Source organism: Heterodontus francisci, chromosome 18, assembly GCF_036365525.1.
Source record: "Heterodontus francisci isolate sHetFra1 chromosome 18, sHetFra1.hap1, whole genome shotgun sequence".
In the NCBI taxonomy this organism is placed as follows: domain Eukaryota; kingdom Metazoa; phylum Chordata; class Chondrichthyes; order Heterodontiformes; family Heterodontidae; genus Heterodontus; species Heterodontus francisci.
The window spans coordinates 70371912-70388577 of NC_090388.1; the positions used below are offsets into that span (position 1 = coordinate 70371912).

General features: G+C 45.0%; 1 protein-coding gene across 1 annotated transcript in view; it reads left to right on the forward strand.

Annotated features, from left to right (window-relative positions):
- LOC137379708 (A disintegrin and metalloproteinase with thrombospondin motifs 20-like) overlaps positions 1 to 16666 on the forward strand; it is a 603896-nt gene that overhangs the window by 577964 nt on the left and 9266 nt on the right. The window contains exon 38 of the mRNA XM_068050948.1: positions 4340 to 4444. Coding sequence (XP_067907049.1) covers positions 4340 to 4444 — 105 coding nt within the window. The remainder of the gene's footprint in view (positions 1 to 4339; positions 4445 to 16666) is intronic.

Below are 16666 nucleotides of genomic sequence, written 5' to 3' on the forward strand. Positions count from 1 at the left end.
AGAGGAGGCTTCAAAAGGTAGAGGGAGTTATTTTGGATTGCAACAATCCCATTCTAGGTGATTGATTGATAATGTGTCCCTTGGCTGTGCTAGTTTATTGATTCCTGATGGAATGGCAATGTCTCTGACAATGTGGTGTCCTCTTGTCTGATAGTTCAAGTAGAGATCATCCCAAATATACAATAATTTTCTTTTTGGAATTCAAGATTTAGTTTAACAAATCAAATTTGAAATCCAAATAAATATGAATGTTCATTCCTACTGTGCTCAGATTGCCTTTAAAAAAGGAGCTGGATCCAATTTGGACCAGCTTTGGATTGTTACAGCAAGCCTATACTAGACACTTTCTGTTCTTCCTGAGATGTAGAGGCAAAATAAGTTTAAAGCAGATCCAAACTAGTTCTTCTTGTTTTGGAAATTGCACAACTAAATGCTAGTTTGTCATGGCAAGTAACGTTTGTTATGTCGTTGCAATCCAGTGTCATTGAATGAGTGACTGTTGGCATGTAGAGAACAGAAGCAGACAAGTATACGAAAGGTGCCAGGTAGAATTTCCAAGACTATAAAGATTTATATTTATATATTTTTCCTCTTTCCTTTCTACCCACTTCCCCCCACCCAGCCCAGCAGAACCACTAACAAGCCCCTAAAAGGGAATTGATAAACATTGTTACAACTAAGGTGGGAGGAGTGCACTGTCTTTTCTAGTTCCACTTCTCCACAGGTCACAACATATATTTAAATGTTTACCCAATTATTGATACGGTCAATCATATACTCTACACTTTATCCCAGAATAAAATAAACCAACCAGGTTTCTTTAATAAATAACAAATTATCAGTTTATTATAAAACAAGACATAACCAGTAATGAAGCAAAGCATTAACACACAGAGCGAAATATGAAAGTTCCCTTTTACCTTAGCCCCTCACACACACGTACATACACCGGCTAACTGAAAAAAACAGATGTTCTCTTTAGAGGTCTGTTATTAAAAAAAAGACAAAAAAGAATATTTTGGCCAAATATTTGCTAATTCTTGAAGAAAATGTATGAGAAGATATGGAAAGATGTCAGTTGTCCTTTTTTGGTTTGGCATCCCAAATACGCATAGATGGCTGTCACTGGCATCTTTGTAGAATAGTTCTTTTCAGGCGACGTTGAAGATCAGTTTGGCAGGCTTTTCAGGAGAAATGACGTATCAGTTTCTCTATTTCTTACACTTGATTCTCAGGAAGTTCTGAAAGCGATAGAAGAGGCTGAGCTGATGGTGACTGCTCTCTTGGCTGGTTTTCTTGAATGGCCTTCAAAACAGTTCACATCCCAACACATTGTCCAAAGCAAAACCAAAAACAATGGGCTGGATTTTATTTGGGCTTGACATCAGGATCTGTGGTGGGAGTGGGGAGGGGGGCATGAAGATTGTCCCAGATGAGGCCCACCACTGACCTTGACACGAGCAGGGCCCGTACCAATCTTGACGGTGGCACTAAGGCCTTGTGGCGGCCCCCCGCTGCTCGGCGATGGGACCTGGATTTGAATATTCAAATAAATTAACTCACCTGCATTAATGATGTTGCCGTCACCTCCTGAAGTGCCGTCGCGATCATCGTCCTGGCGGCCGACACTGCCGTACTTTCAAATCCCCGTCCAGGGAAACGAGGTGAAACACGTGTGGGGAGAAGGGAGGAGGTAAGTTTCTCAGTGCAGGAGGGGCGGAGCGGGGTCAAACTCTTTGGATTGGTGAGGGGGATGTTGGGAAGGGGTTGAGGGTTACAGACCTGAAACTTTAATTTTGCTTCTGTCTCCACAGGTGTTGCCTGACCTGCTGAGTATTTCCAGCATTTTCTGTTTTTATTTCAGATTTCCAGCATCTGCAGAATTTTGCTTTTATTTTAAGGACATATTGGCTAGTCCTTTCAGACAGCTCGTGCAGATGCAATGGGGTGAATGACTTTTTTTGTTATTCGTTCCATGGGTCATGGGTGTTGCTGGCCAGGCCAGCATTTATTGTCCATCCCTAATTGCCCTTGAGAAGGTGGTGGTGAGCTGCCTTCCTGAACCATTGCAGTCCATCTGGTGCAGATACATTCCCATTGTTGCCAGGGAGGGACTTCCAGGATTTTGACCCAGCGACAGTGAAGGAACGGCGATATAGTTCCAATTCAGGATGGTGTGTAGCTTGGAAGGGAACTTGCAGGTGGTGGTGTTCCACGTATTTGCTGCCCTTGTCCTTCTAGGTGGAAGAGATCACAGGTTTGGTAGGTGCTGTCTAAGGAGCCGTGGTGAGTTGCTGCAGTGCATCTTGTAGATGGTACACACTGCTGCCACTGGGAGTCAGCGGTGGAGGGAGTGAATGTTTAAGGTGGTGGATGGGGTGCCGATCAAGTGGGCTGCTTTGTTCTGGATGGTATCGAGCTTTCTGAGTGTTGTTGGAGCTGCACTCATACAGGCGAGTGGAGAGTATTCCATCACACTGCTGACTTGTGTCTTGTAGATGGTGGGACAGGCTTTGGGGAGTTAGGAGGTAGGTTACTCACTGCAGAATTTCTAGCCTTTGACCTGCTTTTGTAGCCACAGTATTTATGTGGCTGGTCCAGTTCAGTTTCTGGTCAGTGGTAACCCTCAGGATGTTGATAGTGATCGTAATGCCATTGAATGTCAAGGGGAGATGGTTAGATTCTCTCTTGCTGGAGATGGTCATTACCTGGCACTTGTGTGGCGCGAATGTTACTTGCCACTTATCAGCCCAAGCCTGAATATTGTCTAGGTCTTGCTGCATATGGGCACAGACCGCTTCAGTATCTGAGGAGTTGCGGATGGTGCTGAACATCGTACAATCATCAGCGAACATCCCCACTTCTAATCTTCTGATGGAGGGAAGATCATTGATGTAGCAGCTGCAGATGTTTGGGCCTGCGACTCTGCCCTGCAGAACTCCTGCAGCAAAGTCCTGGGGCTGAGATGATTGGCCTCCAACAACCAATCTCTCTCACCTCACCTCTTGAGTTCAGCTCTTTTGTCCATGTTTGGACCAAGGCTGTAATGAGGTCACGAGCTGAGTGACCCTGGAGGAACACAAACTGAGCATCGGTGAGGAGGTCATTACTGTTTAAGTGGAGCTTGATAGCAGTCAACATCACCTTCCATCACTTTGCTGATGATTGAGAGTAGACTGAAGGGGGTGGACAGATGCATCTGCAACAGATAGATTTGTGAGGACAAGGTTTTTCCCTCTTGTTGGTTCCCTCACCACCTACCACAGGCCCAGTCTGACAGATATGTCTTTCAGAACCTGGCCAGCTCAGTCAGTAGTGGTACTATTGAGCCACTCTTGGTGATGGACATAGAAGTCCCCCACCCAGAGTACATTCTGTGCCATTGCCACTCTCATTGCTTCTTCCAAGTGGTGTTCAACATGGAGGAGTACTGAGTCATCAGCTGAGGGAGGGCAGTAGGTGGCAATCAGCAGGAGGTTTCCTTGCCCAGGTTTGATCTGATGCCCTGAGACTTCATGGGGTCTGGAATCAATGTTGCAGACTCCCAGGGCAACTCCCTTTTAACTGTATATCACTGTGCTGCCACCTCTGGTGAGTCTGTCCTGCCAGTGGGACATAACATAACCAGCAATGGTGATGGTGGTGTCTGGGACATCGGATGTAAGGTATGTTTCCATACTGTTGCTTGACTAGTCGGTGGGACAGCTCTCCCAATTTTGGCACAAGCCCCCAGATGTTAGTAAGGAAGACTTTGGACTTCCTGCTGTGAATCATAAAATTTTGAAAAACTTTGCAGGGAGGTGAAGTTCAGCAAAGTTGTGAAATATTAAATGGGAAAAAAGATCGATCTGGAATCATCTTGAAATTTCAGAATTCAACAAAGAAGGACCAGTAAAAATGAAATTTACTTCTATAATGGAGGGTGAATGAACTTAGTCCTGAGAGTTTCTCTCTGTCTTATGATGAGATTCTTTCAAGAGACCATTTTGGACCCAACGCTTCAAAAGGGGAGGGAAATATAAACTACAGCCATGTATCAGGAGTTTGCTACTAATTATTTCCTCTGAATGATTCGCTGCAGCACATTTTGTGGAGAGCCATTCAGAAGACAAGTTTCTAACTAAGAAAACTATATGAGTCATTTTCTAAAGAATTACCTTTATTTAGGACTCTGTATTGTGACTTAAAATGCCTTTGAGGAATACTAAAAATGTTGGGTGATTTTGAAGCAAAGTTGTTGTAAGAGCTTTATTATTAGGTTTGTCTAGCAGCTGTTTTATCTAAAGGATCATTGCACCGAAACATTCTTATGTTATTTATTTTTAACATTGTTTTTCAGGGACAATTTAGCATTAACTTAAGTGGGACTGGGCTGAAGATATCAGAAGCATCCAAATGGATTGCACAGGGAAACTATGCAACGGTCAATGTACACAGGTCACAGGTATGAGAGATGGGGACCAGAAATAGTCATATGTTTTGTATTTTGTTGAAACTACAGTCAAAATGTTATTTTCATTCAGTAATAGATAAAATGGTTGCGATTTTATACTGTGATGTTGTTAAAGAGTCAGATTGCGATGAGGAGTAGTTTTCACCTCCTTCCTTGGAGAGTGCTGAAGCCAGTTATGGAGACTCTAATATTCTGGCTGAGATTAATACACAGGAGGTTGAACTGAGAGCCATCATGATTGGTGGGGTTTGTAATATTATTTGTTCCTTTGGTGTGCAAACGATTGTAAGATTCAGAGGACTACAAGTACTATCCAAAGAATACGTGGGTTTTTATTATACTTAACTGGAACATATATAAATAAATATATACACACACACACACACACACACACACACACACACACACACACACACACACACACACACACACACAGTTACTGCATGAGCACATCTAAACACATCTCACTCTCTCGGGCTACACCCACACTCCCTGATCGTGCGTGATGTGACTTCACTTCCTCCAGTGACCGTCATTTACAGCTCTTAAGGTGGTGCCTTCTTAAGGTCGTCCCACAACACCCCCCACTTTTTACGAAGATAAAAACATATGTACAATATACAATGATGTTGCAGTTCAGATTAACTATACATGATTAAAACAAAACATTATTGACAAGTAAGTAAGTTTAACATTCTCGAATATGTAGAGGAGGTTTGCTTATTCATCCTGATCTCATTAATGTGAACCTCTTCCCAGAGCTTAGCTCGTCTTGAGGCTTTGCGGACTCAGAACTCTGGTTAGCATGTTCTTCCTCTGTGCTCATAGCCTCTGTATGTTCATCTTTAGACTTTGTCTTTGAATGTGTCGGTGATGCCACAGTGTAGTCACGTAGTGTTGACGTCCAGCTCTCCGAGTGGAGGTCAGTTCCATCTGAGAATCACATCATTGGGTGTCTGGATCCCATACGACATGGGCTGGCTGCATATCCTCACAACCTCTGCAGGATGTCAAGTTCCCGATGCATGATTGAGGACTCTGACCTTCTGTCCTCGCAATCGAACTAATTCTAGTTCTGCTTGCCCATCATATGATACCTTCATCTTCCCTTGTTTAGAAAGATTAGAAAAATGATGACTGGCAACATCACCAATCACTGGCAATCCCTCTGGCCTCTGAGACTTCCATCCTTTGTGTCGTCCTTTACATGGACCGACCCGATACACTCGACCTGGATATTTTCCACCATCTTCGGTGTGTTACTGACTTCATGTATTGTGATAATTCAGAAATCTCGGCAGACTGGAAGTTCTGCGACAGCTGGTCCAGTTGTGTCTACAATATAACACGTTTGTGGTAGCCGTTTGGAGCTCCCAAAGCTGCACGGTAAGGTTATCCTTTCAATGCACTTGACTGGAGAACCATTGTAAGCAGTCAGCCTAGCCATGGTGCGTCATACCATAGATTCCCATTTCTTTAAGTACATGTCCTTCAGTATACGAATGGGTAGAATATTTGCACTTGCTCCGGTATCGATTTTTACTCTGAGCTTATGTTTGCCACTCTTCTACGGATATATAATTCAGATCATGGTGAATGCGTCAAACTGCATGATAGCATTGGCATGTTAATTCAAGTTAACTATGTGAAATTCCTGCTTACTGTTCACACGAGTGCATTCTTCACCCGTGTCCTCCTGGCAATCTGTCTCTCTGCTGACCTGATGTACCTGCTTGGGCTTTTGTTGTTACCATATGTATTGTTGCATTTGCCATCCTGTCTTGCAGACGTTCAGACATTGTTCAGACACTGAATACAAAAGCAGCGAGGTAATGCTTCAGCTATATAGGGCATTGGTGAGACCACATCTGGAGTACTGTGTACAGTATTGGTCTCCTTATTTAAGGAAGGATGTAAATGCGTTGGAAGCAGTTCAGAGAAGGTTTACTAGACTGATACCTGGATTGGGCGAATAGTCTTATGAGGAAAGATTGGACAGGCTAAGCTTGTATCTGCTGGAGTTTAGAAGAGCAAGAGGCGACTTGATTGAAACACATAAGATTCAGAGGGGTCCTGACAGGGTGGATATGGAAAGGATGTTTCTCCTTGTGGGAGAATCTAGAACTAGGGGTCACTGTTTAAAAATAAGGGATCGCCCATTTAAGACGGAGATGAGAAGAAATTTTTTCTCTCAGAGGGTCGTGAGTCTTTGGAACTCTCTTCCTGAAAAGGCAGTGGAAGCAGAGTCGTTGAATATTTTCAAGACAGAGGTAGATAGATTCTTGATAAGCAAGGGGGTGAAAGGTTATCGGGGTAGGTGGGAATGTGGAGTAATCAGTTCAGTCATGAACTACTTGAATGGTGGAGCAGGCTCGAGGGGCCAAGTGGCCTACACCTGCTCCAAATTCACTTGTTCTCTCTGCATGTGATCTGTCACCATTTTTGTGTGTATCTGAGGTCTGCCTTCTGCACTGCCTTGCACAGTGTCCTCACATACCACAAGCTCTGCAGTGGCCCTGGTACGCCAGACAGCTGCGAATTGGGTGAGTCAGGCCACATTTGCCACAAGGCTTAACAGACTTCTGAGCCTTGGTTTCCATACCAATTGTCATAGCCACTCCTAATGCTTGTAACTGTTGGCGCCTAGCCATGATGATTTCAAATTTCCTTCCATCATTGAGTAGTACATCTATGGTGTGCCCCTTTTTCTTTTCTAGCTGGTCTTTTTGAAATGTCTCTAGTGGGGTAGACACAATTACTAGCTCTATAATCCGTTCTGACAATTCAATCTCTGAAAAGTTCAATTCTTGAGCTTTGTCTCGGCATCTTGCAACAAACTGGTCAATGGACTCATCTTGCCTTTGCCAGTAGGTCATGAGCTCAAGCCTATGTACTTGGAAATTGACCTTCACCTTGAGTTGCTCCTCCAGGAATGTCCATAGCTTGCTCGGATCCTTCTGATTCTCAGCTGACAATCCTGATGTATTTATCCATTGCAGGCCCTCGTTGCCCAGTGTGATCTTAATTTTTACAGCTTGTTTCTCTGGTTCGCCCACTTCTTCATCCAGGAAACACCATTCCATTTGCTGTTGAAGCAGTTTAAATTCAGAACTATGTCTGACGCCTTCCAATATATAACTGAATATCTGAAAGCCATTGTCTTAATGATCCTGCTTTTTACTTATAAATATCGGACTTTGTATAGGTTTTCTTTTTCACAGGCACACTCTTTTCCTTGTTTAGACAGATTTGCTTTCTGCAGACCTGCCCCTTTTCAGAGTGAGACACAACAGCTGCTTTCTGTTTGCACAGCTTGTTTTTTTTTAACTGAGACAGATGTGTTTGCACAGCCTGGTTCTTTTTATAACTGTGAGCTACTTTTTCTTCCCCAGGCTTTGATCTCTGCAGCTTGCAGTACCCACAGCTGCTACATCCAGCCTTTCCCTTTGTGCCGGACTTCCAGTGGCATTGTTGGGTTCTTCCCACTCTCTTCAGCTTAGGCGCCACTCATGAAGCAAAAACAAGGGGAAACTAAAACCGTTATGGCAGTACTACTTCTTTTCAACTTTATCGACCCACTGCCAGATTAGGTGAAAACTCCAATCTCCAGGCAAAGTTGTCTATTGTACTTATAGTTTCAACATCTCCTGGGGTCCTGTCTGTAGCCTAGCTCACAGCAGTCTTGTGGGGTTGCCTGATAACTGCTCTCCTGTTGGATCTTCAGCCACTCCAGGTCAGCAGCCTGCTATTCTTTATTCTCACTTGGTGGGTTGGATTTTACCAGCCCCTTGACATCATGGATCGTGGTGGGGAGGCCCGTAAAATGCTTGCGGGAGCAGCCCACCACAACGCCGAGGAGGCCCCGCCGGATATTAGCGGCGACAGCAAGGCCTCGGTGCGCACCCCCCGCCCCACCCCCCCCACCTCCGCCACTTGGTGGCTGGGCCTTCATTAAAATATTAAAATGAGGCTAATTAAAATGCAGATGAACTTATCTACCACCACCGGCCGTCTCACGCTGATTTTACTTCCACCAGCCACAACTCACGCGCCTTCAGAACTCCATATGGAGTTCCAAGATGAGACACAGGTGGGGAGACGGGAGGAGTCAAATTATCAGGGCGGGGGGGCAGGGAAGTGGGAAAAACAATAATCATTGGCTGTGGGGATGCTGGAAAGGGATTGAAGGGCTAATGTGGTGAAGTTGGAGAGGAAAGTTCGTGCTGGGACTAAAATAAATTTCAATCACATCAGGCAATAAAAACACCATATGGGGGGGTTGGGAAAGGGCCTCCATGTTTTAATGTTTTATTTGAATGAAAAGTGTTGTGACAGTGCTTTAAACATTTAAATTTACCTGAAGGGCTTGAAGCCCTTTACAAATGGTGCCGGCGCCTCCTCAGTTGTGCCAGACACCATTGCTGGGGATGTGGTGGCCGCCCCCTCTATGTCATCGGGGTGGCTGCTCCATCTCTCCATTTAAATGAGCCCCCATGCTAATAAAATTCAGCCCAGTGTGCTCTTCAGAAAAAAAAAATCAAACATTACCACGATGTAATATTTGGTGGTCTTCAGAAAAAAGATATCCTAGACATTACCACCATATCATATTTGGTGTCTTCAGAAAACATATCCCAAACATTGCCACCATATAATATTACTTGTTCCTTTGGTGTGCAACTATTGTAAGATTCACAGGACCGCAAGTAATGTCTGAAGAATATGCGGGTTCTTATTATACTTAACTCGAACGTATATAGACAAACAGTTACTGCATGAGCACATCTAAACACATCTTACTCTGTTGGGCTACACCCACAACTCCCTGGTCATGTGTGACGTGACATCACTTCCTCCAGTGACCTTCACTTACAGCTGTTAAGGTGGTCCGCTCATAAGGTCGACCCTTCTTAAGATTGTCCCACACAGGGTTCAGTTACTTAATGGCTGAACTCACCGCCATTGGCGTGTTAGCCCTGCTATAAGTACGAATATACACAAAAAGATAGTGGGGCCTAAATTGGATAGCCCCCGAAAATGAGCTCTTAACCTGTGCCTATTTGATGCTATGCAAGCAACACAGCATCTTCGTGTTGTCTGCTTATTTACATGATTTCTATGTGCAGCCTGCACTCACCATGCTGTTGGTTGGTTATACACCAGCAGGGGGCCCAAAAATCATTACTTGCTCATACTACCTAAAGCTAGCCTGCTTTGCTTAAAATGGAGGTGCATTGTGGCTGGGAGTCCTGTGTGAGCTGAACCTAACCTGGGAAAGACAGAAGAATGGCTGAACATGGAAGCTCCACTGGAGGTCTCGGTGGGGGTGGTGGAAACAAGGAGAGCCACCCTGTATCTGCAGGGGGCCAGTAGGCCCTTCAAGTATGCAGTAAAAAGGCAGTGGGAACAGGTAGTGGCGGAGGTCAATGCCAGAACTCAAGCCACGAGGACCTGGATACAGTGCCACCAGAAGTTTAATAAGCTCACACGAGTGGTCAAGGTCAGTGAATGCATCCTCAAAAGCCATATCTTTCCGACTGCACCACTAGTCGCAGCCACTGCTCAGTTCAGTACACTGCCATCACACACCTATCAGAAATCTCTATCAGGTCTCATACCTAACATTCATATGCTTCACCTCACCTTTATAACACCTCGCACTGTTGCAAGCCTCACGCCCACAACTCACAGCTCGTATACATGATTCAACCATGAATGCCACATCACCCAAACATATTGCATAACACTTACTGACATACTTCCCTCTCTCTTGCAGAAGGTGCCATACAACTGAAGGCAGCAGGAACTAACCGGAGGGGGAGAGTTGCACCTGCACACTTTAACCATCACTTTCCAACCCCACCCTGGAGGAAATGAAGTTGGCCATTTTCGATAGTGTCATTGCTGAGACCATAGCCAGCATTGGAGCTGAAACCATTGAAGATGACAGTATCCTCATATCCAATCCTCCTCAGATCCCACAATCTCTTCTGATTTACAAGCTAAAGATGGAGTAAGCATGCACCTATTATTTTCTCCCCCTCCCGTGATCACCATCTTACCCCTGTATTTTTGTCCTTTCAGATACCCAGGAAGTGCAACCTGATCAGGAAAATCAAGAAGAGAGTGATGAAGACACACTGTCAATTGATTTCACACTCACAGCTACTAGCTCAGACATTGACACTGTGTGTATCTTAGAGAAGAGATGGGACCAACATGTGGTGTGCCATGAGGCACAAGTGTACTGCAGCCAGGGGAGGAGGCAAGGATAATGTAGGTGTCATCTCAGTGAAGGGAGAGTTGCATACGTGTTCTGCTATGGAGGAGTCAGATGAGGACTGCAATATGATGACAGGCTACAGAAGAAGGCCGATGGATGTACACAAAAAAAAATGCTTAGTGCGTTGCGATCCTGCGCTCAATGTCAAGGAGTGTGAAGGATTCCAGTACCAACTTGGTGCATCACTTTGCACAGTTTGGTGTCCATCCTTTCCAGCATGGAGTTGCCCACCACTTCCATCAACAAACCTGTGGACCCAATCATGATTGGAGCATCTAATAGCTGATGTCTTAGCTTCCATTGCAGCACAAGCAGCTTCCACCAAACTGTGAATGCTGCAGTGGAACCTCAGACAGAAGTCATGCAAACTCAGACTGTTCTCATGCAAGCTCAGCTTGCTGCCATCATGGTTGCAGATACCAGTGCTCAAAAGGGGCTTGCAGGGTGTCACAGCAGTCCAGCAATCTGTCCTCCAACAGATTACTAGGATTGCTGAGGCACCGCCCTGGGGGAGTGGCAGTGGTCCCATGGAGCACAAGTCTGCTGTTCTCTCTCAGGATGACAGCATTTGCGCTCCTACCACAGCCTCTCTGCCAGTGTCCTTGCCTCGCCTGGTCAGCGAGCTCGGACTGCTGCACCTGTACTGAGATAGTGTAGTCTGAAGCTGAGCCTCCTCGGCCCAGAGCTGCTTGAGGTCATCCTCCAAGACTGCAGTATCCTACACTAAAAGTCAGCAGCCTAATAGCCATGCTGCAGCCTTTGGAGGTAGCACTGCGCAGGAGTACTAGGCCAGCAAAGGCACATGAAAGGCAGGCACTAATGGAATGCACAAGGGTGATTAGTGTATGTTTCTATACAATATGGCAGGATTTTGATCATAAATTTGATTTGGAATGTTTATTTTGTGGTGGCTTTTAATTTTGCATCATGGGCAAGTGGATGCTGTGATGGTCAGTAACAAAGGGAAGGTAAGGTGTGGGACTGTTGGTGAATGTGGTTAATGTGGGGAATGTTATATATTGTTATATTATCTGTAAAGAGCTAGGAATTAATTAACTAGGAACTAATTGTTATGTGTAAGTATAAGGGGGCTGCAATGGAGAGTCATGTGACACATAACACTACACTAGTCTACAAGTAGTGCTTACCAAGCAGCATGGAAACTGAATGAAATAAACAAAGAGCTCCAGCCTTTCCAAGTCTAAAGTAAGATGATTTCTAACTTATGGGAACCAGAAGACACAATATGGTGGGAGCAGGTGTCTGTTAGTAAGCCTAAAGCATTTTAAACAAATTTAGTGCTGACTTGGATTGAAAAATGTCAACCTAATAGGGCCAGAAAGAGAGAGAAATTGAGTGAATCGTACAAAAATGAAATGACCACTGGCACAGTGTTGAATGCACAGCTACAGCCCATCATGAATTGGGAAGCTGATGATGTCATAAAGGCAATTGAGAAGTTTAAATAAAAGTGCAGATTGACATTCAGTAGTTCTCTTTGGCGGTGCCTTTTAGAAAAGGGTATCAGCTATATCCTTCTGTGGGCAGGAGATAAAAGGATTAAATTTGTTTAATAGCTGGGCGCTGAGTGAAGAAGACAGCAGAAACCCAAACAATATTTTAGGAAAATTCAGCACCCATCTCCAACCAAAATCAAATTATCATATGTACTGATATGAATTTCAAGGTCTCAAACAGGAATTAGGTGAGCCTGTTGAAAATTTTGTAACAAGATTGAAAAATGCAGCCAGAAAATGTAAATTTAAGGACACAGATGAAAGGCTGATAATCAGCTAATTTGGGGTTTTGCTCATCCTGAAGTACAGAAAGCTCCAATTGGAAAAGACAAGCTCACAAAATCACAGGCTATGGGCACTGCCAGGGCGCATGAAGCCACGAGCAGACAGATGAAGAGACTGACTACCTAAACAGCTATCCTTCATGTAAGCGAAGAAAAAGGCAGCAGGGTTGATGCAGTGAAACAGCAATAAAAGGATGCACATCGGACAGAAAGAAAGACGTGCAGGAGCTATGAACAATCACATGAATTCACAGACAGAAGGAAATGTCCTGCATATGGATCAATCTGCAGAGCTTGTGGAAAGACCAATAACTGGACAAAGACGTGTAGAACAAAGGAAGGAGGTGGTAGACGAGTCCCCAGAGACAGAGCAACAGGGTGAATGAGTAGGAAAAGAAACCAAAATATCCATACCCTGGAAGATGATTATGAGTTAGAGAATGCAATAGACAAAGGAACCATACAACTGCATGAAATGTCTGGATGTGACAGTTCCCAGAGCAAAGAAATTCTCACAGCCATTCAGATCAGGAAGAGGGTGAGAAATAAGCTCACAACAATAAATCTGAAGTTGAAGATTGATACTGGAACACAGAGTAACATCATCCCACTCAGATTATATCAGAAAATCTTTCCTGAAAATTTGGAAGAAAATGGTTATCCAAGGAAAGGTGCTCTGAAACCAAACAACGTCATGCTAACGGCATACGGGGGAACTAAGATTCAACAGCGAGGAACAACCCAAATCAGAGGGACACACAAAGGAAAAGAAGTTAACTGTCTCTTCTACGCCACTGAAACAGATGGTCCTGCTATCCTGGAGTTGAGCAGTTGTGAAGAGCTGCAGATTATCTCAGTAAAGCATGAGGTGAAGGAGGCGACACTGAGGGTTGAAGATAGTAAGCCCATTGAAAAACACCCTCCGATAAGAAGCGAAGAAGATCTGGTACAAATGTACCCAGAGTATTTTGATGAGACGGTTGGATGCTTTGAAGATTTTGAGTATCATGTCATTATTGATTCAGTGATGAAACCAGTGATTCATCCCCCATGTAAAGTACCAATAAAACTAAAAGGAAAGCTTGAAAGAAAGCTCCAAGAAATGGAAGAAAGGAAGGTGATAACAAGAGTCACAGAGCCTACAGATTGGGTAAATTCCATCGTGGTGATAGAGAAGTCAAATGGACAGCTAGGAATTGGCCTAGATCCCAAAGATCTTAACCAAGCAATAAAGAGGAATCACTACCCTATTCCCACACTGGAAGAGATCACACCAGCACTGGCAGGGGCAAAGGTTTCAGAAAACCTGTTGCCAGAAATGGCGACTGGAACATGAAGCTAGATGAGGAATCTTCGCTGTTGACAACATTCAACACACCCTTTGGACGATACAACTTCACACGTGTACCTTTTGAGCTTAAAGTAAGCCAGGATGTGTTCCAGCAAAAAGTATATGAGACATACCGAGAATGTAAAAGGAGCAGTCAGCATAGCTGATGATATCCAGATATACGGTGCAGAGGGAACAGATCGTGAATATCATCCACATGAAGTCACGAAGAGAACCAGGAAAGCTGGTATCAAGCTAAATGCAGACGAATGCATTGTGAAAGTGACAGAATGCCATTTCTCGGAATGGTGTACACACCTGACAGAGTCGACCTGAGTCCTGAAAGAATCTCAGCCATCTCTGGGATGGAAGCCCCAAGAGACAAGAGAGAGTTGAGAAATTTCCTTTGCTTGATCCAATACATGAGTTCCTTCATACCGCATATGTCGGAACACACAGAAAACTTGCGGTAGCTGATGAAAGAAGACGTAGAGTACCAGTGGTCAGAGTCACATGACAGGAGTTTCAACAATCTCAAAAAGATAGTATGCAAGGAGACAAGTCTGTCATACTACAACAGAGATAAATCTGTCGCTCTGAAAGTATTTGCTTCTACAAAAGGACTCAGAGTAGCCCTAGTACAAGAGAGAGTGCCAAAAGCATTTGCAACCAAAGCTCTAACTTCAGCTGGAACCAGATCTGCCAACATAGAAAAAGAGCTTTTGGGAGTTGTGTATGGATTTTTTTTTTTATTCATTCATGGGATGTGGGCGACGCTGGCCAGGCCAGCATTTATTGCCCATCCCTGATTGCCCTTAAGAAGGTGGTGGTGAGCTGCCTTCTTGAACTGCAGCAGTCTATTTGGGGTAGGTATACCCACTGTGCTGTTAGGAAGGGAGTTCCAGGATTTTGACCCAGCGGCAGTGAAGGAACGGTGATATAGTTCCAAGTCAGGATGGTGTGTGACTTGGAGGGGAACTTGCAGGTGGTGATGTTCCCATGTATTTGCTGCCCTTGTCCTTCTAGTTGGTAGAGGTCGCAAGTTTGGAAGGTGCTGTCTGAGGAGCCTCGGTGCATTGCTACAGTACATCTTGTAGATGGTACACACTGCTGCCACTGTGCGTCGGTGGTGGAGGGAGTGAATGTAGATGGGGTGCCAATCAAGCGGGCTGCTTTGTCCTGGATGGTGTCAAGCTTCTTGAGTGTTGTTGGAGCTGCACCCATCCAGGCAAGTTGAGAGTATTCCATCACACTCCTGACTTGTGCCTTGTAGATGGTGGACAGGCTTTGGGGAGTCACGAGGTGAGTTACTCGCGTCAGGATTCCTAGCCTCTGACCTGCTCTTGTAGCCACGGTATTTATTTGGCTAATCCAGTTCAGTTTCTGGTCAATGGTAACCCCTAGGATGTTGATAGTAGGGGATTCAGCGATGGTAATGCTGTTGAATGTCAAGGGGAGATGGTTAGATTCTCTCTTGTTGGAGATGGTCATTGCCTGGCACTTGTGTGGCGCGAATGTTACTTGCCACTTATCAACCCAAGCCTGGATATTGTCCAGGTCTTGCTGCATTTCTACATGGACTGCTTCAGTATCTAAGGAGTCACGAATGGTGCTGAACATTGTGCAATCATCCGCGAACATCCCCACTTCTGACCTTATGATTGAAGGAAGGTCATTGATGAAGCAGCTGAAGATGGTTGGACCTAGGACACTACCCTGAGGAACTCCTGCAGTGATGTCCTGGAGCTCAGCTGATTGACCTCCAACAACCAAAACCATCTTCCTTTGTGCTAGGTATGATTCCAGCCAGCGGAGGGTTTTCCCCCTGATTCCCATTGACCTCAGTTTTGCTAGGGCTCCTTGATGCCATACTCGGTCAAATGCTGCCTTGATGTCAAGGGCAGTCACTCTCACCTCACCTCTTGAGTTCAGCCCTTTTGTCCATGTCTGAACCAAGGCTGTAATGAGGTCAGGAGCTGAGTGGCCCTGGTGGAACCCAGACTGAGCGTCACTGAGCAGGTTATTGCTAAGCAAGTGCTGTTTGATGGCACTGTTGATGACACCTTCCATCACTTTACTGATGATTGAGAGTAGGCTGATGGGGCAGTAATTGCCTGGGTTGGATTTGTCCTGCTTTTTGTGTGCAGGACATACCTGGGCAATTTTCCACATTGCAGGGTAGATACCAGTGTTGTAGCTGTACTGGAACAGCTTGGCTAGAGGCACGGCAAGTTCTGGAGCACAGGTCTTCAGTACTATTGCCGAAATATTGTCAGGGCCCATAGCCTTTGCAATATCCAGTGCCTTCAGTCGTTTTTTGATATCACGCGGAGTGAATCGAATTGGCTGAAGTCTGGCATCTGTGATGCTGGGGACATCAGGAGGAGGCCGAGATGGATCATCAACTCGGCACTTCCGGCTGAAGATTGTTGCAAATGCTTCAGCCTTATCTTTTGCACTGATGTGCTGGGCTCCCCCCATCATTGAGGATGGGGATATTTGTGGCGCCACCTCCTCCAGTTAGTTGTTTAATTGTCCACCACCATTCACGGCCGGATGTGGCAGGACTGCAGAGCTTAGATCTGATCCGTTGGTCATGGGATCGCTTAGCTCTGTCTATCTCATGCTGCTTACGCAGTTTGGCACGCAGATAGTCCTGTGTTGTAGCTTCACCATGTTGACACATCTTTTTGAGGTATGCCTGGTGCTGCTCCTGGCATGCCCTCCTGCACTCTTCATTGAACCAGGGTTGGTGTCCTGGCTTGTTGGTAATGGTAGAGTGGGGGATATGCTGGGCCA